General features: G+C 32.8%; 1 protein-coding gene across 1 annotated transcript; it reads right to left on the bottom strand.

Annotated features, from left to right (window-relative positions):
- Positions 1 to 17,835: 17,835 nt before the first annotated feature.
- On the bottom strand, positions 17,836 to 18,978 carry LOC110933668. Its single transcript, XM_022176878.1, has one exon. The coding sequence runs from the start codon at positions 18,976 to 18,978 to the stop codon at positions 17,836 to 17,838; it is 1,143 nt and encodes a 380-aa protein (XP_022032570.1).
- Between the last annotated feature and the right edge of the window lie 5,475 nt (positions 18,979 to 24,453).

Raw genomic sequence — 24,453 nt, 5'->3', positions numbered from 1 at the left:
TGAAACACTTCTTTAGCAAATTGAACTCTGTCACTATGTTCAGAATTTCTTTCTTGATCAATACTTTCACATTTCTTCTCTATTTCAATGATCTTCTTGACTTTAACAACTTTATCACCTTCAACCACCTTTTCTTCTTTACCCAACTTTTCATTAACTTTAACTTCTTCAAGTTTCTCCTTTTTCAACTCTTTTGCTGCCCGTTTCTTCTTCAACTTCTCCAAGTGATTTGCAAAATAATATTGAAAACTTTCAGGAGATAGTTGAGTTTTTGCAACATTAATATGCTTTTCTTCTTCATCATCACTACTATCATTAGTTGGTGATTGATCAAAGTGTATTGTCTTTTCAGAACTATCATCATCTGAAGAACCAGAATCAGATGGTGTTTGATTAAAAACCGTTGTTCTTTCTGAACTTTCATCGGATGAAACAGATTCTTCTTCTTGATTCTTTGCATTAACACCAATCATATTCATCCACTCTGTAAACAATTCAGGTTCTTGGATGACTTTTGAAACTAGAGCAACAATGTTTGACTCAGGTGAAATGTATTTGTCCCAGCTGAAGTCTTCTGCTACTTTTTCATCATCTTGATCAATGATGCCATAATAAGCTTTCTTGTTTGCATCTTCGATCATTCTAGCATGTGCAGTTTATGGCTCCTTTTGTTGTTGTTGTGGTTGATGAGCAACTTGTTGATATATGGCTTTTCGATAGTAATCATCTTTACCAAACGGGTTCTTTGCTCCACTAGCTTCTTGATTTTTGCATTCTCTTTTGAAATGACCTTTCTCCCTGCAACGAAAACACGTAACTTTAGATTTATCAAAACCCAAAGTAGACACATGTGCATCCAGAAGATCATTTCTCCCTGTAATCATTTTGAACTTTTCAGCTCTTCTCAAGACACTAGCCAAGCACCATTTGATGTCCATGAGCTCCATCTCTTCAGCGTCTATCTGATCGTAATCCTCTTTTGTCAACATAGGATTTCCGATCCTTCCAGCAACCAATCCCTCATAGGTCTCCAAAACTGTAGCCAGTAATGTCATGTGATCTCTTGCAACTTCTTCAGACAAACTCTGACCATTTGGAAGATTCAATGCAATGTTGCATTGTATCACACAACCATTTCTAGTTTTTGAACTTTGATGCTGAAAGCTTGTAGTTGAACTCTTTGGATTCACACTTGGGTAGGAAGATATTCCACTGCCACTGTTTGAACTTTGATCAGCAGTTCCAGATGAGTTCCCAGCACTAAACGCAGTTTGAATTTTCGGACTCATTTCAACCTCTTGAACACTACCTTTGTAATACATTCTTACATCTTGTTGATTACTTGGATTATTCATTCTCGCAATCTTTTGTTGTTCAAGATCTTGACTTTCAATCTTTTCAATAAACTGTGAAATAGTCAATCCATCATATTCCCCAGTGTTCTTTAAGATCATCAAAAATGTACCCCACTTTTTCTGAGGTAATGCATCAGCTAACTTGTCGACCCACTTTTTCTTGCTCTTGATCATTTTCTCACTACCCTCGAATTTAACCTTCAATGCATCCCAGATTGAACGCGCAGTGTTATCATGTTGAAGCAAGATAAAAATGTCTTCCTTCACAGCTTGCTGTAGAAGACTGATCATCATCTTTTCTGCTTTATACATGTCTCTCTCTTTGTCATTCAATTCAGAAATTGTTTTTGTAACACCCAAATCTGTACGCGGTCTAACATACTTCTTCTCAATGCATTCCCAAGATCTCAAATGATTGGCTTGAACCCAGTTTTCAGATCGATTTTTCCATCCATAATACTCCTCGATTCCCATAAGCTTCGAGGGTTTTTGTAAAGTTCCGGTTTCATTCTCCAGGTTCATGCTTTGAGCAATGGTAGCTGGAGTGGTCGGGGATGAAGCAAATGCATTGTAAAAATCTTTATCAGACATTTTCAAATGAAATCAAGATTTTCAAACAAAATCACTTCAAGCGAAAATACGTTCCAAGCGAAATTACCTGCACAACAAAACTTCAAACGGAATTAAAACTTTCATACGAAATTAAGTAATTCTGTGCGGAATTAGTCAGTTTCAAACGGAATTAAGAATCTTGAAACGAAATAATAATTTCGTTTGAATGACCTTAAGCGGAATTACTAATTCCGTGCGGAATTAGCAATTTTTCAAGCGAAATAAAGATTGAATGATAATTCCATGCGAAATTAAGGAAACATTTCAAACGGAATTAGATGATGTCATCATTTTCGAACAATCTTTAATACGGAATTACAGAATTTTTCAGATTTTGATTGAATTATGGTCTAATTCTCTCAAGGATTAGTTAAAACACTGTTTTGCTTGATATATGTGAAATTCAGATCATTTTAACCGTTGAAACTAGTTCTATTGATAAAAGAAGGTATAAAAGTAAGAAAATGAGATTAAATCAGGCTGAATTTTGCAGAACTCCTCCTCCTGTGCTCTGATACCACATGTAGGATCGTCGTCGGACCCGAATTGAGTCGATCAGAGGCGTTCTATACACTATGAAAGGCGGAAACAGACATAATGCATGAATTCAGCTAGATTTTCACTTAAACTATCGTTTGTATTGATTTGGAACACAATTACAGCAAGACGACACTTCGACAGAGCTTCGCCGTCGGAAAACTTCTAGGTAATTTCGTGCCAAATGTCACGAAATCACAACTATTTATAGACACTGTAATTCCGCATGAAACATGCTTCACACGGAATCACGTACACACAAAATTACATTTCATACGATATTAGGGACTAATTCCGCACGGAATTAACAACAGACCCTTCATGCGGAATTACCATCTTCATGCGGATTTAACTGTTTGACTGATTTCTCGATCTTCGTGCCATGAACAATGCAAGACTCGATACAAGACGAAGTCAACAGATGTATGCACCAACAGAAAGTATACTTGTATTTTTATGTAAATACTTGTGTATTTTACATTATTTGCCAAAAATCAATACTTTCTGGAATTATATTTCTTAAAAATAATATATTTTTAAGACTTGTGTGAAATATATATTTTGTTATGCTTGTAAAATATATATTTATTTTTGTCCTTTTTCGATTTTTGTATGATTCTCGTTACTTGGTAACAGTTATATATATTTGTCCAAAAATATATATTTATGTCCAAGATCGTCCATTATTTGTCCAAGTCCAAATTTGTTAAGGAATATATTTATATAAATATATTTTTTTTTTGTATTTGTCCATATACCCTTTCATGGGTTATTTTGTGTGAATATTCTTAGGTATTTCTTATATATTTTTATGCGTATTTTATTGCTGATACTCCTTGGGAGTATTTAGTGTATTTTCATGTTCCTAATACACTACTACATATAATACACATAATATACAATTAGCACAAAATTTGGTGATCACTAAATATATATATTTTCCCTAAAAATATACATACTTAATATTGATTTTAACTTGAATAAATCCTTCTTTCTTAGCTTGTAATTTTGTACAAAAATTAGGAAACCTTAGTAAATAGTTTTAGGTGAATCTTTGGGGAATAAGTTTCACCAAAACTTATATTTTTCTAAGTGTCAAAATTTTATAAAAATTTTGACATAGTTTCCCCTTAAAATGGAGGTTTCCCATGTTTTCAAAACATGTGTTTATTTTCTTTTCATCATCAAAATCAATTTCCAACAAATTTCACAAACAACATACACTAAAATCACCATCAAAAACCTTATGATGAACTTGATTTTTGTTAAAAATGTGTAGTCTTTTAGATCTACACTTTACATACAAGGATCTTTTTAAAACAAGTGTTCTTGTTAACTTTAAACAAGCTTTTTCTTAAACTTTAACTTACTAACTAAACCATCCATGAGTTTTAGGGTTTCAAAGCCTTGAAAAACATATTCTAAAACCATTTTTATGTTCATTTAAAAGATCTTTATGTTCATCATCAAGTTTCATTATGGATCTTTCAAGATCCATACTTAACATACTTGAATCAAGCTTCTTGATGAACTTTTTACAAACTTTTTATGATGTTTAGTTTCATAAGTTAGCTTTACATAAACTTAGTTACTTCAAGAACACAAGAACATGCTTTAAAACTATTTTTCAAGTTCACATAAAGACTTTTCAAGTTCATCTTCAAGTTTAACAATGGATCTTTCAAGATCCATGCTTAAACTTGTTAGATCTAAGCTTCTAACAATCTTTAACATGACGGATCTAAACATAAACACAAGATTCAACAACAACAACTTCATCACATACATCAAACATCACTAAAAACACTTGTTTTTCTTTAGATTATGTTAGATCTTCATATCTTCATCCTTTAAAGTTTAGTTTCTTAGATGGTGTGACTTGTATATAACAATAACATGAAGTAAAATAGAGTTTAGCATGCTTACTACTAGCTATAGTGGCTAGGGAAGTGGCACAAATAAGATGAAGATGAAGAATGAAGAAGATGGGTGGTTAAAAGCTCCTCCAATTGGTCCTTGAGCTTCCTTTGCTTCATACCTTCTTAGATCACCTTCTTACACCTTGATATAACCTGGGATTGCTTGTAGGATGATTGAAAATGGTGGATGGGGTGTGGGTATGTATGGTCGTAGGTAGGGAGAAGAAAGAGAGAAGGATGAAGTTTGTTGAATGTAAAAATGATCTTGTTTCATCATCTTTAGGTCCTTTAAAACAACCTCCCAACACATCTTTATCCACAAGGTTTTATGTTTAATATCTTGCTAACAAGGAAAATATTATATTCAAAAAGTGGGGTGTGCCCTTTGGGGCCGGTTATACATGGGGGGGGGGGGGTAAAGTGTAAACGTTGGAACTTTGAAGGTTATAAGTGTAAACTAGAAGGTTTATGTAATATTAAGTGTGTTTATGTGTTTTTTATGATTTTTAAGGTGCTTTATCACCATAACTAGCTTTGTATCATAAAAACAATGCTTCTAGTCTAGTTTTGATGTTTTGGGTAGTGTCCGGTTACCGGATTGTTAAAGTGCTAAATACCGTAGTTTTACAAGGTATGAAGTACCTTTTGTGACAGGTTTCATCCCCAGCTCTTTACAAGTTATTTTGGACACTAAAACATAAATTCTGCATGTTATTTTATGGTTTAAATGTTGTTTTTGCTGTTTTTCTACAGAAATCTGCATTTAAAGTGGGTTTCGGGTACTTTTTAGTGTCTGTTTTAGCTTCTGGAAAGTATTTATGTTAACCCTTGTTCCTACACTTGGGTTTTAATGTATTTTTGATGTTGGACCTACTCCTAGGCCCTAAATCTATTGTCTGATTGTATTCTGCAGTCATGCTGACGCACCCTGTCTTACCGGTGAGTTTACTAGTCGTTCCGACGCAACGCTTAATGTAATGCATAATGTGATAATTGAAGTGTAAAACATGCATGAATTCATATGTAAAGCAAGTAAGCACATAATGTTGACGTTTAAGCACATAAAGGAAATAAATAATTATTAAGATAGTACGGAAATTACCGGTTTTGTGCCAGTTGTCACATTCTTGGGAGCATTGTTGGATGTACCTTTATTGATAATTAAGTTAACTAATCAAAGTGAATTACGTTTTATATATTTAATTATTCTTTAACTAACCCAAGTATTTTTTTAATTTTTAATTTTTAATTTTCAATTTTCACACTATATTATAAACTATCAATTTTACTCACCGCACGTCGACAGTTTCGAAACGTAAAGTAACCTGAATTTATACCATCCAATGAACACGCATTATATTTGATTTTACTTAATTCTGGACAAATTTTATGTCAAAACGTAGAGCAACTGAAAGCGTACATAAAAATAAGCATAAAACATATTATATTTAGCCTAACTCAAAATAAGAACATAAAACTCGAGGGGATCAAAAGAGTATTCTAGAAAGTTTTTAAAAAGTTGAGGGGTGTAAGTGTCAATACTGAAAGTTTGAGGTTAGATGTAAAAAACCCAAAAAGAAAAAAAGGAAAGACTAACCATAAAAAACAAAACATGTACGGTTTAACCCCGCGCGGGGGTGGGGTTCGTAAAATCGTGCTAAGTAATAAGCAACGGATGACTAAAATCGAAAAAATTGTAAAAAATCGTAAATAAACATGCGAATTTATACCGCCACGTCACGAACAATGTAGGGAAAGCCAAACACGTACTTATACCGCGAATTAACGTAAAACGTAGTCAAACTCGAATTTACACTGAGATAACTTTAACTTAAAGACCCAAAAAACGAAGACGTCAAAACGTCAAGGTTCTAAACGAAACTATACAAAATTGAGAGACTAAAAATGTAAATAACCTAAACATTAAAAGACAAAAAAAAACATTGCTCATAAGAAACTACCCTAATTGTTATATAGAATAATATAAGCTCTTAACGCATTTAATTTTTTTATGTTTAATTTGTTCTCTCATGTTTGTATAACTATTTTTTTGGAACAAACTTGTATTAAAATAAAATATGTTTATGATACTTTAAGCTATAGCTAATGTCAGAGGTTGGATCTTGTACAAGGCAATAATTTCATACGAAGTGTAGGTGAGAATTAGAGAAGAACAGTTTCATTGGCTTGAAATGTAATTTAGTCCTTTCTCACTTAAAGAACTTCTCTCCTTGATTTTCAAACGGCTATAACTTTTCATATGTTAATTTTCTTTTAAAAAATTATACTGTATTAACGAACATTTCATTCTCTTTAATTCAAGCAACCTATTGCTATAGTTTTCTTAAAATATCTACATGATTTTGAATACCCATTATTTCATTACGTGATTTTGAATACCCAGCATCTGACTACGTGATTTTGAATACGCATTACGTGATTACACATTCAATATAAATCCATTACGTGATTACCCATTCAGTATGATTTGTTATAACCAATGGTATTACAATTATGATTATAATGTAATCACTCAGTGGGGTTTCACATAACATATACTATAATGAAATCACGTAATCACGAAATGGGTATTCAAAATCACTTAATCACGTAATAAATACATAGTTAACTATTGTTACGTAATTACGTAATCACTGACTGCGGTTTCACAAACTATAATGAAATCACGTAATCACGTAATATGTATTCCAAATCACGTAGTTCTGTGCCGGGTATTCAAAATCACGTAATCACGTAATGGGTATTCAAAATCATGTAATTTAAAAAAAAAAAAACTATAGTAACAGGCTGCTCGATTTACAAAAATGTCCCCTCCTAGTTTTGAGCCATTGTTCTTGGGAGATTAATGGTTGAGCTTGTCTCATACACTTCGTACATCTCTCTTGTAGATGATCTCTTATTCTAATGTCAATACCGTGACTAATAAACTGGTATTGGTATTAATCTTTATGGTTTTCGATAAATATAACATACATGTTAATATTTTTTTTAGCTTATCGCGACTTTATTTTTTTAGGTTTCCTATTTCGATTGCTATATAAGTGTAAGTATCGTATCAATATCGTAACACAACCAACCCATATCAACCAAATTCCCCTCATATAATGAACCCAACCATTACCAACGGAATTTTTGCCATGTCACGAATCGAACCGATACCAACATTAATACCGGTATCCGTATTATCAGTATGGGTTGTTATATCAAGTGTAAATACATACCATATAAATACAATAACAAGCTGAATTGATATAGAACAAATTCTTGTTGTACCATGCAAAACTACTTTTATGTTATAGATGATTATAATTAGTAAATACACGTAATGATGGGTTTTGATTTTGAATTTTGTATAGAAAAAAAGGTGATATATTTTAACTCTCTTTTTTTTTTTTTTTTTTTCTTTTTTCTTCTTTTTTTTTTTTTTGCATTTTTTTATTTTTAAAGTTGAATCTTTTGACTTTTTTCATTTTGATAAACAAAATATAAGTTACTAAAATGCAGCATGGACAACCACACACTTTTTGGAATGTATTGTTAAAAGAGTGTTTGAATATGATGAAAACGTTTATGTGATTTAATTGTCTTTTAGCGTGAGAATTTATTACAAATAAATTTATAAGATTGTATAATTATTTTCCTCCGCCCCGCTTACGATATACATAATATATATATATATATATATATATATATATATATATATATATATATATATATATATATATATATATATATATAGGGAGCCGTTAGAATGAAAACCACCCCGAGTTGTAAGAACCGCGAGAACTACACCTCACGGGTGGGCGTTCACCATGATTTTTTTTACAACTAGATGTGTGTATTATAAACACAGCCGTAAAAAAAATTTTAAACGCCGCGGCCGAGGGGGTAGTTTTTTACACCACAAGTTTGGTGAAAAAAAAAAGAAAAAAGAAAAAAAATTAAAAACACCAAACTTGTGGTGTAAAAAACTACCCCCTCGGCCGCGGCGTTTAAAATTTTTTTTACGGTTATGTTTATTATATACACATCTAGCTGTAAAAAAAAATCATGGTGAACGCCCACCCATGGGGTGTAGTTCTCGCGGTTCTTACAACTCGAGGTGGTTCTCATTCTAGCAGCCCCCTATATATATATATATATATATATATATATATATATATATATATATATATATACTTTTGTAAGAAGTGTGAGAAATAATTTGGGAGTGACAAGTGTCCTTTATCCTAATTAATTCAAAAGGGTATATTAGTAATTTGACTTTCTTATCATTTAATTGATTTCAAAGATAACTGCCCAAAAAAAAAAAAAAAACTTGCGATGAGTTTTTATAGGGATGAATCGAATTATGAATTAGGAGAAATTTTAGGAAACATTATACATCTGATTCTTTTATCTTCTTCATCATCTTTAAATCGCAACATCTTTTAATCATATATTGTTCATGACGTGGTGTTTTAAACATCTGGATACATTGTTCATGGCGTGGTGTTTTAAACATCCGGAGACATTGACTATGATTCAAGTCATGGTGTTTTATCAGGAGACATTGTTCATGGCGTGGTGTTTTAAACATCTGGAGACATTGACTATGATTCAAGTCATGGTGTTTTATCTGACTCGAATTCCAGATAAAACACCATGACTTGAATCGTCTGTTTGTTTGATGATTTACAATGTTTTTTGGATTCCAGATAAAACACCATGACTTGAATCATAGTCATGGTGTTTTAAAATCTGGGAATATTTTGTATTGATAAAACACCATGACTTGAATCATAGATGTTCTGGGAATGTTGTGTATTGATAAAACACCATGACTTGAATCATAGATGTTTAAAACACCACGCCATGAACAATGTCTCCAGATAAAACACCATGACTTTGAATCATAGATGTTTAAAACACCACGCCATGAACAATGTCTCCAGATAAAACACTATGTCTTGAATCATAGTCATAGTGTTTACGATTTTTATACAATATCTCCAGATAAAACACCACGCCATGAACAATGTCTCCAGATAAAACACCATGACTTGAATCATAGTCAATTTATCCAGTTGTTTTAAAACACCATGCCATGAACCTGATTACAGTTCTCTTTATGATAATGTATGACGAATATGCAACCAAAGACCTCCTACAATTAAGGTGAATCATTAATTCCGATATTTAAGGAAAAAGGAGTGAATGTAGGAGTTTTCTGGTCGTCTATGATATGGTTACCATATTTCAAACATTGAAAAAGACACTATTGCCCTTCAATTTGACATAAGGTCCCTCTAATTAAAACACAATTTACATTTTTATACCCTATTGATCCCAACCATTAGATCAAATATCCAATGGTTTAAAACACTTCTTACCCTTCTTACATTTTAGACACTTTTTACCATATCCCTACCCTATATATATATATATATATATATATATATATATATATATATATATAATAAGTATAATATACAAAAGGGCTTATCCTACGTTATCGTACGCGACAAAGTATATAACATGCGTAATTACATTTTTGATCAAAATAACGTGCGTGATTTTTGGATCCATGCGTGATTTTCCCAAAAAAACTACCCCCCATGCGTGATTACATGTCCAAAGCGTGATTATTCCCCTGATCGGACGGTTACGCGCGTCGCGTACATGATGTACGATAAGGCTTTTTGTATGTTAACCTTTCTCTCTCTCTCTCTCTCTCTCTCTCTATATATATATATATATATATATATATATATATATATAGGGTAAGGTTCATGCGAGAACCACCCTTATTGCGAGAACCGCGAGAACCAATGTGAACACAAAATAAAATCTAAAAAAAATCAAAAAAGCACTCAAAAATTGTTTTATTGTTTTTTTAATATTTTTCTTCAAAATATCGCTATATTTCGTTACCGTAAAAAAAACGTTTTTTTTCGACTAACAGTCATCCATGCACATGTGCATATGTATCATTACTTCGACAAATTCGGTAATACGTCATCAGGAATAGACAATTGCACTTTAATTTACAATACAATTAGTAATACACTACTTTTTACATTACCAATATTCAAAATGCACATGTGCATCATTAGGTATACCCATGATATAACGTGTTTTGGTACAAAAAGTTTGTGATTTTGAATGGAGAAGTAGGCCCATATACATGTTTTTTGGTTAGTTATATCTAGTGGTTGATGGTTTCGGTTATAGTTGTCAATTTATGATGTAATATGTTGATTGGATGGTATAAATGGTGTTTACATACACTGTAATAAAGTGAAAATATTGTTAATGGTATTGTATTATGGATGGTAGGACGTAATGGTATTGTATTATGGATGGTAGGAGGTAATGGTAGTGTATTATGGATGGTATGATAGATGAAAGGGAAAGTGTTTTCAAAGTAGTGTACCAAAACACCTTATTTCATGTTGATACATATAAATGCACATGTGCATTTCTAATATTGGTAATGTAAAAAGTAGTGTATTACATATGGTAGTGTAAATGAAAGTGCAATTGTCTAATATGTGTAATGAATTACAGAATTTGTCAAAGAAATGACAAAAATGCACATGTGCATGCTTGTGTATTATGATGGAATGATAGATGAAAGAGAAAGTAGTGTACCAAAACACCTTATTTCATGTTGATACATATAGATGCACATGTGCATTTCTAATATTGTTAACGTAAAAAGTAGTGTATTACACGTAGTAGTGTAAATGAAAGTGCAATTGACTATTATTTGTAATGAATTACAGAATTTGACAAAGAAATGATACATATGCACATGTGCATGGATAACTGTTACTCGATTTTTTTTTTCTTTTGTTTTTTTTTTTTTTGAATTTTTTTTTATTAACAAAATATAGCGATTTTTCCAAAAAAAAATTGTAAAAAAATTAAAAAAAAAATTTGGGTGTTTTTTAGATTTTTTTAGGAATTACTGTTTGTGTTCACACTGGTTCTCGCGGTTCTCGCAATAAAGGGTGGTTCCTAACGGATCTTTGTCCTATATATATATATATATATATATATATATATATATATATATATATAGGGAGGGGCTCATGCGAGAACCACCCTTATTGTGAGAACCGCGAGAACCAATGTGAACACAACCAAAAATAGCTAAAAAAAACCTAACCCCCACCCCCCCCCCCAAAAAAAAATCTAACCCCCCCCCCAAAGCTAAATGCTAAAAACTAAAACCCCCAAAAAACCTAACCCCCCCTCAAAAAAAAAACCTAAACACCCCACCCCCACCCCCCAAAAACCTAACCCCCCCTCCCACCCTCCACCCAAGCTAAAATACTAAAAACTAAACCCCCAAAAAACCTAAAAAAATCTAAAAAAAATCTAAAAAAATCTAATTTTTTTAATATTTTTTATGCTCAAATATCTACTTTTAGTGGCCAAAAAAAAATTTTATTTTAAAAAAAAAATTTTATTTTTTTTTGGCTTCGAAAAGTAGCGATTTTTATATAAAAAATATTAAAAAAAATTTGTGTGATTTTTAGCTATTTTTAGGCATTTTTGTTTGTGTTCACATTGGTTCTCGTGGTTCTCGCAGTAAGAGGTTTTTTTTTTTTTTTTTTGGGGGGGGGGTGGGGGTTAGGTTTTTTTAGCTATTTTAGGTTGTATTCACATTGGTTCTCGCGGTTCTCGCAATAAAGGTGGTTCTCGCATGAACCTTACCCTATATATATATGTATATATATATATATATATATATATATAGGGGAGGGTTTAAATGAGAACGCTAAATATTGTGAGAACCGTGAGAACAAATGAAAAAACCATGAGAACTTGGTCAAAAACAATTCAAATTCAATTTTTTTTCTACACTTATCATTATTATTCGAATACAATGTTAGAAATTTAATTTACACGTTTAAATTTACGTGAATTCGTAAATAAAGAAAATTTACACATGTGTAAGTTTGCCATTTACACATGTGTAAATCTGTTATATTTACACATGTGTAAAAAATCTAAAACGAGTGATTTTGAAAGGAGAAATGAATTATTTGATGTTATAAATTCTTGTTTTGATGTTGTATCTTAATTACAATGGGGTTTGTATTAAAAAATTGGTTTTCATTGGTTTTTTCATTCATTCTCACGGTTCTCGCAATATTTAGCGTTCTCAAGATAACCCTCCCCTATATATATATAGGGGAAGGTTCATTGGGGAACACTAAAAAAGTGGGGAACAGCGGGGAACCGACTCAAACGAACTCCGATTGGACTCATTCTAGTGGCGTTGGAACCGGCTCGTAGAACCCTAGCTAAGATCTCTTAACCTTAAACCCTAAATCCTAACTCCTAAACTCTAAACCGTAAAGCTAAAAAATAAGGCTAAAACCTAAGCTAAATCGTAAAATCTAAACTATAAACCCTAAAAGCTAAACCCTAAAGGCTAAACCTAAAGCTAAATCCTAAAGCTAAACCCTAAAGCTAAACCCTAAACCCTAAAACTAAACCCTAAACCCTAAAGCTAAACCATAAGGCTAAACCCTAAGGCTAAACCCTAAAGCTAAACCCTAAAAGCCAAACCCTAATATTTTTAGGGTTTAGGGGTTATGATTTAGGGTTTAGGGTTAAGAGATCCTAGTTAGGGTTCGACGAGCCAGTTCCAACGCCGCTGGAATGAGTCCAATCGGGGTTCGTTTGAGTCGGTTCCCCACTGTTCCCCACTTTTTTAGTGTTCCCCAATGAACCTCACAATATATATATATATATATATATATATATATATATATAGAGAGAGAGAAAGTATAATGTACTTCAAGGCTTAACCTACATTAACATACATGACAAAAAATATAACGTGCGTTATTATCATAGAACGTGCGTGATTATAGTCCCATGCGTGATTATGTGGTCCCATGCGTGATTATGTGGTCCCATGCGTGATTATACCCCTTATCCAACGGTTACCATTGTCTCTTACGTGATGTATGATAAGGCTTTTTGTATGTTAACCTTACTCTCTCTCTCTCTATATATATATATATATATATATATATAGGGAAGGATTAGATAGAAAACCCTAAAAATTTGAGAAAACCCTAGAAAACCCAAACTCCCGACTTTTTAAAAAAAAAATAACACATGTAATATACATGTTTTTAAGAGTTTTGAGCCAAAAAAATCAAAAAAGCGCCGAGTGGTTTTTTTAAAAAAAAAATAAACAAGTTTCAGCAAGTTTTTGTCTAACACATGTTAGTGAAAAAGTTGCTGAAACTTGTTTATTTTTTTTTTTAAAAAAAACCACTCGACGCTTTTTTTGATTTTTTTTTTGGCTCAAAACTCTTAAAAACATGTATATTACATGTGTTATTTTTTTTCAAAAAAAAATGTCGGGAGGTTGGTTTTTCTAGGGTTTTCTCCCTAGCATTATCCTATATATATGTATATATATATATGAATGCTCAGGGGGCAAAAGCGAAAGTGCACAAATTTTAACGTTATTCTACTAATTTTGTGAAAGTTAAAAGAGGGGATGGTTAATCATGCATCATGTGTGGCGTTGATAGCCGAAAGACAAGGGGGTACATGCACTAATCGGCATTTGTCTCAAGTGTTGAGTGTTATGTACCTTATGTCCAACGCTTGATGCAAAACTACTATCGAGACGAGGGCCTCACTGGAAGCAGCATCTCTATTCCTACGGGGTAGAGATAAGCATGTCTATATTTTATCCTCATCAGATCCTATCTTAGCTTTGTAATTGGTGAAATCTATTGAGTATGATGATGATGCATAATTATTTTCCTAACCAATATGGGAGTGTAAAGCACATCTTGTATCAGGTTAAAACAGAAAAATTGATCAAAGTTGGGTATGCAATAAAATAAGATGGACTGTGTTTAGTCCGTTTATTACATGATTACCTAACATAGTTTATTGATATATATAGAGTTAACTGTCATTTTGGTCTTTGTGGTTTGGTCAGTTTTGCCACTTTAGTCCAAATCTCAAAGTTTTTGTATTTGGGTCCATGTGGTTTCATTTTTGTTGCCATTTTGATCCAAAAGTGAAATCATGCCAGATTCCCCTAATTAAACCCTCAACTTTTGTCCTTTTTCACAGGGGTAATTTTGTCATTTATGTTTTATTTTGGGTCCCTGTGGTTTCATTTTTGTTGCCATTTTGGTCCAAAAGTGAAATCATGCCAGATTCCCCTAATTAAGCCCTCAACTTTTGTCCTTTTCCACAGGGGTAATTTTGTCATTTACGTTTTATTGTAACTGATTATCAATTAAAATTAATAAAACTAAATTATTAAAACCTGACCCTATATAAAAACAAAACAAAGTCTGAATTCTCTCTCTAAATTTGTCACACCCCAACCGATGGCGGAAACATCGGGATGAGACGAACAAATTGCTCAAAACAACATAACACTAATTGTGACAATATAGATTAAATCAAATTTCATAAATGACTAAATTCAAATACATTGTTTCAAATAAAGACAAATAGCAACAAACATGGTTTATTATTAAAATGGGTATCTAGTCCATCCTAACTTGATTTCTTCATCTTGACTATCAACCTGCAACATGTATTAAAATAACATCAACAAAAATATGTTGGCGAGTATACAAGTTTGATACATAGCATAGTAGAATAAAATGTTTAAATGTGCTCATATCCAACATGAACAAAATGATACATGTTACTACTTTGTCATTCAATATCGTTCAACATCGTTCAACATCGTTCAATCTCGTTCAACATCGTTCAACATCGTTCAACATCGTTCAACATCGTTCAACATCGTTCAACATCGTTCAACATCGTTCAACATCGTTCACATATCGTTCAAATATCGTTCAACATCGCAATACCCCAAGACTCAAGGGCATTGAGATTAACACGTTCAACATACATCGCATAAGAGATTAACAAGCATCAAATTGTTTCATCTTTAAATGCAGATAGAGTGTGCTTAAAAACAAGACTCAAGTGTTGTGTAATTTGAACACGGAATACATGTTGCACCCAAATGTGTTTAAAACGAAAATGGGATCGAGTATACTCACCTTAGTTTGCGTTGCGTTTCTTGGAAAAGAGATTAGAGAGTGAATTGGATCCAAGAGAGTTGTAACAAGCGCAAGAGATTTACCCTATTTGATTGGGAATACGTTAATTTAAGGTCGGTAAAATGATTTATATGATAATGGAAACTTTGTGGAATTAGTAATGATAATAAAATTATTAATAATGATAAGAATAGAGATAGTTCAAATTGATCAAAATAAATTTCACAATACTATATTTGATTTAAATAATGAAATATTATTAATAAATCTGATTAATAATAGTAATAGTAATAATAATAGTAATGATAATAATAATAATAATGATAATAATAATAATTTTTTGATTAAAAAATATTAATCATAGTAATTCTAATAAGATTTCTGATTTATATATAACAATTCTTATATATAAAAAAAATTCTGATTTTTATAAATATTAGTTTTACCGATTTCAAATAATAATGTTATTGAGGAATTTGATTTATAAATTTGATAATAATAACTGAAATATTATTAATAATAACAATTTTAATAATAATAATAATAATAATAACATAATTCTGATAATATGTATATTAATAATAATAATAATAATTCTGATAATAACAACTCCGATTAATATAGATTAATAATAATAAATCTGATTAATATCTAATAATAATGATAATTCTGATCAAAATATCGATAATAATTTCTGGTTATTTATAATAATATAGCTTAATAATAGTAAATCTGATTATCATTAATAATATTATTAAAATACTGAATCTATATTTAATGAGAATGCTAATATTTCTAATAACAATATAAATATTGATATTTATAAAATAAATAAATCAATTTCAGTGATTTATGGTAATATAAATAATAATAATAATAATTATAACAGTAACAATAATAATGGAATAATAATAGCAAATAGGATAATAACTGTAAATAGTATTAACAAACTGTAAAATGATTCTTGGTCGGAAAAAGAAAACGATACGTAAGTTGTGTTTTTTGGTTTCATTCATTAGGTCCATTTGGGTGAGTATAATTGCCGAATCATATATATAAACAACAGGGATTTAATGGTAGACAAAGGTTAGCGAAAGGAAATATACCGAACACCACGCGAGTGGATCTCCGACTAGTTCCGGCGAGTTGCGGTTCTCCGGCGACAGTTGGATTCTCCGGCTTGTTTTCTGACCTCCGGCGAGCTGCGAACAAGGGTGTGTTGGGAATGGTGAGATGCGTTTAGAATGGTGATGTGAGGGTGTCGGAAGGTTCGGTATTTATAGGGGTCGAAAGGTTACGTAATTACGGAAACGTTGGTTGATTGAATCGGTTGATATGGAAATGATCTTGATTGACTGGCAATCAAGATGATTGCTTGTTGTTATGGTAACCAGTATATCTCGCGAGGAAGATGAAGGTCAAAAAGGAAGGTTGTTGCTGTCATGTGTTGGCGGCAACTTTTAAAAAAATGGAAATGTTACTAAGTTGCGTATAAGAATGATATGTTTCCATAATTGTTTGGATGTGGCATGCCCGGCCGAGTGGTTGAGATGTTGTTTGTTATCGATGAGGTCACGAGTTCGAGTCCCGTATGCGCCGGTTCCAGGGGGTTTATCCCCTTTTTTGCCATTTTTTGACACTAACTGGACTAACTGAGTTTTCTAACTCAGTTAGTGGTCCCCTTTATAAAACTAACATAGTTAGACTTTAACTAGGGTATCTCCAATGTTTCAAAGGATTAACTAACTTAGTTAGTTTAATCTAACAAAATTCCTTTTTATTTATTTATTTCACAAAATTTGATAAAAAAAAATTTATTTATTTAATCAATTAAAATGTTAATTAATTATTTAAAATTAATAAATATTATAACTATTTGATTTAACCCAACTTTCTGGTAATCTACCGAATTAACGTACCAAGTCCCGATTTTTGTCCGGTTTAGGGTAATCTCTTGATAATACTTGTTTCGAGAGCCAAGATTAGGATATCTTTCCACTGTTTTTACGTGTTTGACATAGTTTAACGTGATTTAACGTGTAATAACATAACATAGTATTAAAACAAGCATATGATCAAAATGATGCACTTTTTCATTATGATCCAAGTCTCGAAATATAATAGAGTAAACTAAGAGTACAAATGACTGAAATTAGAAAGTACAACCCATAAAGCTATAAATAGAAAGATCAAAAACGCGGAGCATTACAGTCTCCCCTACTTTAGGAGATTTCGTCCTCGAAATCTTAGAAGAAATAAAAGAAACAATGCAATGGTTGACCGAGGAAATATGATGGTTGGAGAACAACGCTGATCGTGACGGTTTTACCATTAGGTGTTGGCATCTTGAGCTTGGTTGGCATTGAGAGCTGGAGCTTTTGGGGCTGGTTGTCGTTCTTGGTTCCATAAAGGACAATGGCGGCGAAGGTGGGTTGTGTCTCCACACTTAAAACAGGCTCTAACTTTGTTTGCAGGGTTAGTGAGACAATAAGCGGTATCGTGGCCAAAACGGTTACATATAGTGCAATGGCGGCAATTCGAGTTGGTAGGGTGATGACGGTTGCAAGTGGTACATTTGGGATGGATTCCAGTGTATGGTTTACTCGTGTTCTCTGGTGTAACAGGGTTTGGGTTAGCAGCAGGTACAACCGCATTGCAGCCAGGGTCTTGAAACTTGCGTTTCTTACCCTCGCCACCACTTGATTGTTGGACGATTTGGTTGGCTATCTTAGAGGAGCCGGTAGGTGTTGCAATTTGTTTATCATGAACGCGATTGTTGTTCAGGCTTGCTGCAAGTCGATAGACAGCCTCGATGTTGTCGAGCTGGGCTGCCTCGATGGTGTCTCTCATGGTAGGGGGTAAACTGTGGATATACTTTTTGATCATACGATCAACAGTGAGAACCAGGTGGGCTACAACAAAGCTCAGCTGCTTGAAACGAATGGTATACGCAAGGTTGTCGTCACCAATCTGCTTGAGCGACCAAAACTCTTCCTCAAGCTTCTGTTGTTCATGAGGAGGGCAGAATTCCTCCATCATGAGCTGCTTCAATTCTTCCCATGACAACGCATATGCCAATTCGTTTGAACGAATGTTCCTTTCATTCGTCCACCACTCTAGGGCTCTTGCTTGAAAGACACCGGTAGCACTACGTGTCTTGAGCTCATCAGGACATTCACTATTGATGAATGTGACCTCTATGCTATCGAACCATTCAAACATAGCGGTCACACCCTCTTGGCCAGTGAAGGGTTTTGGGTGACAAGAGGCGAAATGTTTGTAGTTAAAGGCAATGGGCTTAGGTTGGGCAACTTTGGAGTCGATGGAAGAGTTGGGGGTGTTGGAAGCTTGGATTTCAGTCACAACTTTGGGGATAAGACGAGCGAACTGCTTGGCCATAAATGCCATCATCTTCTTTTGAGAGTTGACTCTTGACTTTCTGGACGAGTGGGAAAATTGGCGAGATGAAGACATCTACGAATTTGAAATGGAATGAGGATGAGACTTTGATCATAATGATTATTGGAGAAAAAGTTGTTTAATGCATGCAACACGTAGCACATTGTTTCACATTGTTTTTTTTTTTTCACATAGAATAACATGAATAAGATGACATGAAATTTCTACACAGGATAACATGTATGACAAAAGCATAATAAATTTAATTTGTTCACGAGAGAGTATCATTAATTATTTTAGGTTGCGACAAAAGTGTGAATTGTGACTTCCTAGCTTGAAATGAAGATAACGCTCAATGTAAAACACATAGAAATTGAGATAACATAAAAGAGATTTAACATAAAATATGGATTGTCACGGAACGTAACATATGACACTTCCAAAGTGAATCGAATTCCTTCTCGAATTAAGGAAACGTGCTTTGGCATAATAGGTATTAGTACTCTCATCGATGGTCCCCAGGTAGGCAACAGGTCCTTAATGGATTTATACGAATGCCAAGCCTAGACAGGACGTCCCGACTACCGGTACCTAACCCTTCCAGTTACTACACGTCCTTAATCGATTGGGAAATCGAGACTTTGGCGAGAGCGAAAATCGAGGAGTGGGACGAGTTAAACAAGATGCGAGTATCACCTCTAACTTGATAACACCGTACCCTAATGTGGTTGGTACTTATCAAAAGATAAGGGTCCACTAGAGTATGAAATGGAAAACTCCCTTCAAGGTTTGGATATCACTTCTAACTTGAGGGTAGATTTCGTGCAAAAATCAAAGTATAGCTGAGTGAAAATCATCACCAAGTGTGGGAATCACCCCTATCTTGATGAATCTTTTCGATTGTGTTGTAAGAGTGTCTTCAAAGCTCCCAAGTGTGTATTGTGTTAGCCCTAGGAAAGGCTTGTATATTAAAAGTCCAAAAGAGAGTAGGGGGAAGCAAAGAAGATAGAAAGGAGGTTGTTTTAAGCAACACATAGTGAGTAAGCTCCTAAACTATAGACTAGGCAAGGCATTCCTAATTCCCTATAGTTATGGCTCTGATACCAATCTGGTATCAGAGTACTCCTACTATAGACTAGGCAAAAATAAGGCAATCCTACCTAATTCCCTATAGTTATGGCTCTGATACCAATCTGTCACACCCCAACCGATGGCGGAAACATCGGGATGAGACGAACAAATTGCTCAAAACAACATAACACTAATTGTGACAATATAGATTAAATCAAATTTCATAAATGACTAAATTCAAATACATTGTTTCAAATAAAGACAAATAGCAACAAACATGGTTTATTATTAAAATGGGTATCTAGTCCATCCTAACTTGATTTCTTCATCTTGACTATCAACCTGCAACATGTATTAAAATAACATCAACAAAAATATGTTGGCGAGTATACAAGTTTGATACATAGCATAGTAGAATCAAATGTTTAAATGTGCTCATATCCAACATGAACAAAATGATACATGTTACTACTTTGTCATTCAATATCGTTCAACATCGTTCAACATCGTTCAATCTCGTTCAACATCGTTCAACATCGTTCAACATCGTTCAACATCGTTCAACATCGTTCAACATCGTTCACATATCGTTCAAATATCGTTCAACATCGCAATACCCCAAGACTCAAGGGCATTGAGATTAACACGTTCAACATACATCGCATAAGAGATTAACAAGCATCAAATTGTTTCATGTTTAAATGCGGATAGAGTGTGCTTAAAAACAAGACTCAAGTGTTGTGTAATTTGAATACGGAATACATGTTGCACCCAAATGTGTTTAAAACGAAAATGGGATCGAGTATACTCACCTTAGTTTGCGTTGCGTTTCTTGGAAAAGAGATTAGATAGTGAATTGGATCCAAGAGAGTTGTAACAAGCGCAAGAGATTTACCCTATTTGATTGGGAATACGTTAATTTAAGGTTGGTAAAATGATTTATATGATAATGGAAACTTTGTGGAATTAGTAATGATAATAAAATTATTAATAATGATAAGAATAGAGATAGTTCAAATTGATCAAAATAAATTTCACAATAATATATTTGATTTAAATAATGAAATATTATTAATAAATCTGATTAATAATAGTAATAGTAATAATAATTAATGATAATAATAATAATAATGATAATAATAATAATTTTTTGATTAAAAAATATTAATCATAGTAATTCTAATAAGATTTCTGATTTATATATAACAATTCTTATATATAAAAAAAATTCTGATTTTTATAAATATTAGTTTTACCGATTTCAAATAATAATGTTATTGAGGAATTTGATTTATAAATTTGATAATAATAGCTGAAATATTATTAATAATAACAATTTTAATAATAATAATAATAATAACATAATTCTGATAATATGTATATTAATAATAATAATAATAATAATTCTGATAATAACAACTCCGATTAATATAGATTAATAATAATAAATCTGATTAATATCTAATAATAATGATAATTCTGATCAAAATATCGATAATAATTTCTGGTTATTTATAATAATATAGCTTAATAATAGTAAATCTGATTATCATTAATAATATTATTAAAATACTGAATCTATATTTAATGAGAATACTAATATTTCTAATAACAATATAAATATTGATATTTATAAAATAAATAAATCAATTTCAGTGATTTATGGTAATATAAATAATAATAATAATAATTATAACAGTAACAATAATAATGGAATAATAATAGCAACTACGATAATAACTGTAAATAGTATTAACAAACTGTAAAATGATTCTTGGTCGGAAAAAGAAAACGATACGTAAGTTGTGTTTTTCGGTTTCATTCATTAGGTCCATTTGGGTGAGTATAATTGCCGAATCATATATATAAACAACAGGGATTTAATGGTAGAAACTAAGGTAGAAACTATTCACAGCACCTCAATCTTGTTCGATCTTCAGTGAGAGTCGTTCAGAGGCTTTCTCCTTGGTTTCAGGTGCGGAATAACAAGAAACTAAGGTAGAAACAGCAGGCAAATCACTTTTAACTACTTGTTTATTGATTTCAAACGTTTACAGCTCAAATCTCGCACCGGCAGAACCTCGGCACGATTTCTCTTCCACTGAATTCGCTCATAAGGCTATATATAGGCATCTGGAACCGCTAATTGGGCTCTGGAACCGCTTATTGGACAGGCCCAATAAGCGGCCCATGCATATGTCATAAAAGCGGTCCTACTTGTTGTCCCAAAAGCGATCCAACCATGCTTTGCCGTTTGAGCGGTCCAAACATGTCTGCTCGAGCGGTCCGAATCCTAATGGTCCTAAGAGCGATCCAACTTATCTAATTTGACTCTAAAAGCGGCCCAATCATCTAAAACCTATACATTTCACCATTTCTCGTATTTCGAGCCCAGATCTAACGTTCTAAGACAATGACTCGATACAAGACGTAATCAGCAGATGTAGTGCACCAACAGACTCCCCCTCAGATGTTGATGGAGTCGACTATCGAGTCACAACAATGCTGTATTCAGTTCTTCAGTCTTGATCAGTCTTCAGGCTTCTCTCTCTCTTTGTCATTCTTCAGGAACTCAGCCTGGAATAATATCTTCTTCAGGAATTCCTTCCTGGAATCATATGCCTGGATCATTCTCTGGCTCTAACTTTCGTCAGACTCCCCCTATCATCATGCTGGGATCTCTGTCTGGAAATCGTTATCACCATTGAAATCAACTCCTGGCTTTCTCTGTTTAAGCTCTCCTCTGGTTCTGATGTGTCTCCTGGCTATTCGTAGCGACAAGATCAGAAACCTGCAAAAACTCAACCCTACTATTACCAACTAATACAATTTGCAATTCAACTTAATGAATCAACAAATCATATAAGAAAAATTATGAAGATCAAACTGTAGATTACCATTCAACTTATTCATCAAGTTAATGAACCAAATTTGCATTTCAAATCTTCACAGTTTAACATACTCTCCCAAACCACAAGTTCAACATGTTTAGCACTTGAAATGTCAAATATCAGTTCTTCACACTCTGTTGTCGAAAATCTTTTTGTAGTTTTCAAATATCAAACAAAAATACAATATTTTTGGATTTTTGAATTTATAGAAAAACAGAAATGAACACTATTTTTGAGAGATTTGTGCAAGAGGATCATATCGGTTTTTTTAGACATATCACCAACACCGTTGATCTTGATTAATCAGCAAATGTTAAAAACAAATTTACTTCTGATTGTCAGTATTGTTGTCCACTTAAACCTCTACACAAATTTTCAATTGATTCAAGATACGTATTTAATGTATTAGCACTTAAACTTATTTGAGTGTCCCACCTCTTGAATATACTCCCGTATCCAGATCCCAATATTCTGATCTACAGGTAAGTATAACTACAAATGATATCTGTATATAAATTAGGGGAAAAAAATGCGAGAACTGAGGGATCTCAGGTCAGAACTTCCGTTCAGCAGAGAGATATCAGCTTCGACTTAGCAGTGGGTCCCCTTTAGAGGATCTTTTCAGCTACAACAACTGATCATCAATTTTATTGTCTAATCAGCTGAGGGCTTTATGCTATGTTTCAAGCATATTGAAGCAAGTATTAGCCAGGGACTAGGTCAGAACTACCGTTCAGCAGAAGTCCCGGAATAATATCCCTGACATCATTTGAGTACAAGAACCTAGTATTCCAGAATAAGAAACCTTTCAGACGAGATTTCAGGGGTTACCTATATATCCAAGTAGTGTTCCCCACAAAATAAGTAAGTTTGATTTTATGTTTATATCTCGAATACAATTTACTAACTGTGTGAAGCCTACTGACACATCATTAGTAAGACTTGTTTAAAAACAATTTTGTCTTTACAAATCTCTAGCATGCTGTGATAGTCCACCGATGTACTATCATCTCCTCTTTTTGCAGCAAAACTCATTTTCATTTTTCATTTTATTACTCCCCATAAAATCAAAATATATTTCAATTTTGATTTTCCCCATAAAATCAAAATATATTTCAATTTTGATTTTCTGAAGAAAAAAATTGAAAACAAACTATACAAGAAACTTGACAACATTATGTGAATTACCTCAATTCACCATTCTTGTGCAAAAACAATCAGAACTCCCCCTCACAACAAACTATTTTCCCATTATGATTTCAAAACACTTAAGTTTGTTTTAATCAAAATGGTTTTTCCGGAAAAATTAGTTTGTGTTCCAACCATTTGTAAGTTTGGGGTTATCTCATCATCTTGTTTTCTTCAAACCTTTTAAAGATTTATCATTTCCAGTTTACCATAAACCACCTGTAGAAAATCAAGTACAAATTAATGTCCCTGATTTACCACATGTAAATCGAAAAATCACCAAAGTGAAATTTCTCAAGAAATGTGCCGATTCATGATCCACGATACCATCTTGGGATCTCCGGCAAGTCAGGTTTTTCTAATTAAACAATTTCACCCAAGCCTGACTGACCTTGGGTGA

This window comes from Helianthus annuus, chromosome 4, assembly GCF_002127325.2.
Source record: "Helianthus annuus cultivar XRQ/B chromosome 4, HanXRQr2.0-SUNRISE, whole genome shotgun sequence".
NCBI lineage: Eukaryota > Viridiplantae > Streptophyta > Magnoliopsida > Asterales > Asteraceae > Helianthus > Helianthus annuus.
Note: the sequence above shows the minus strand (reverse complement) of the source record. Positions and strands in the feature narration are given on the sequence as shown.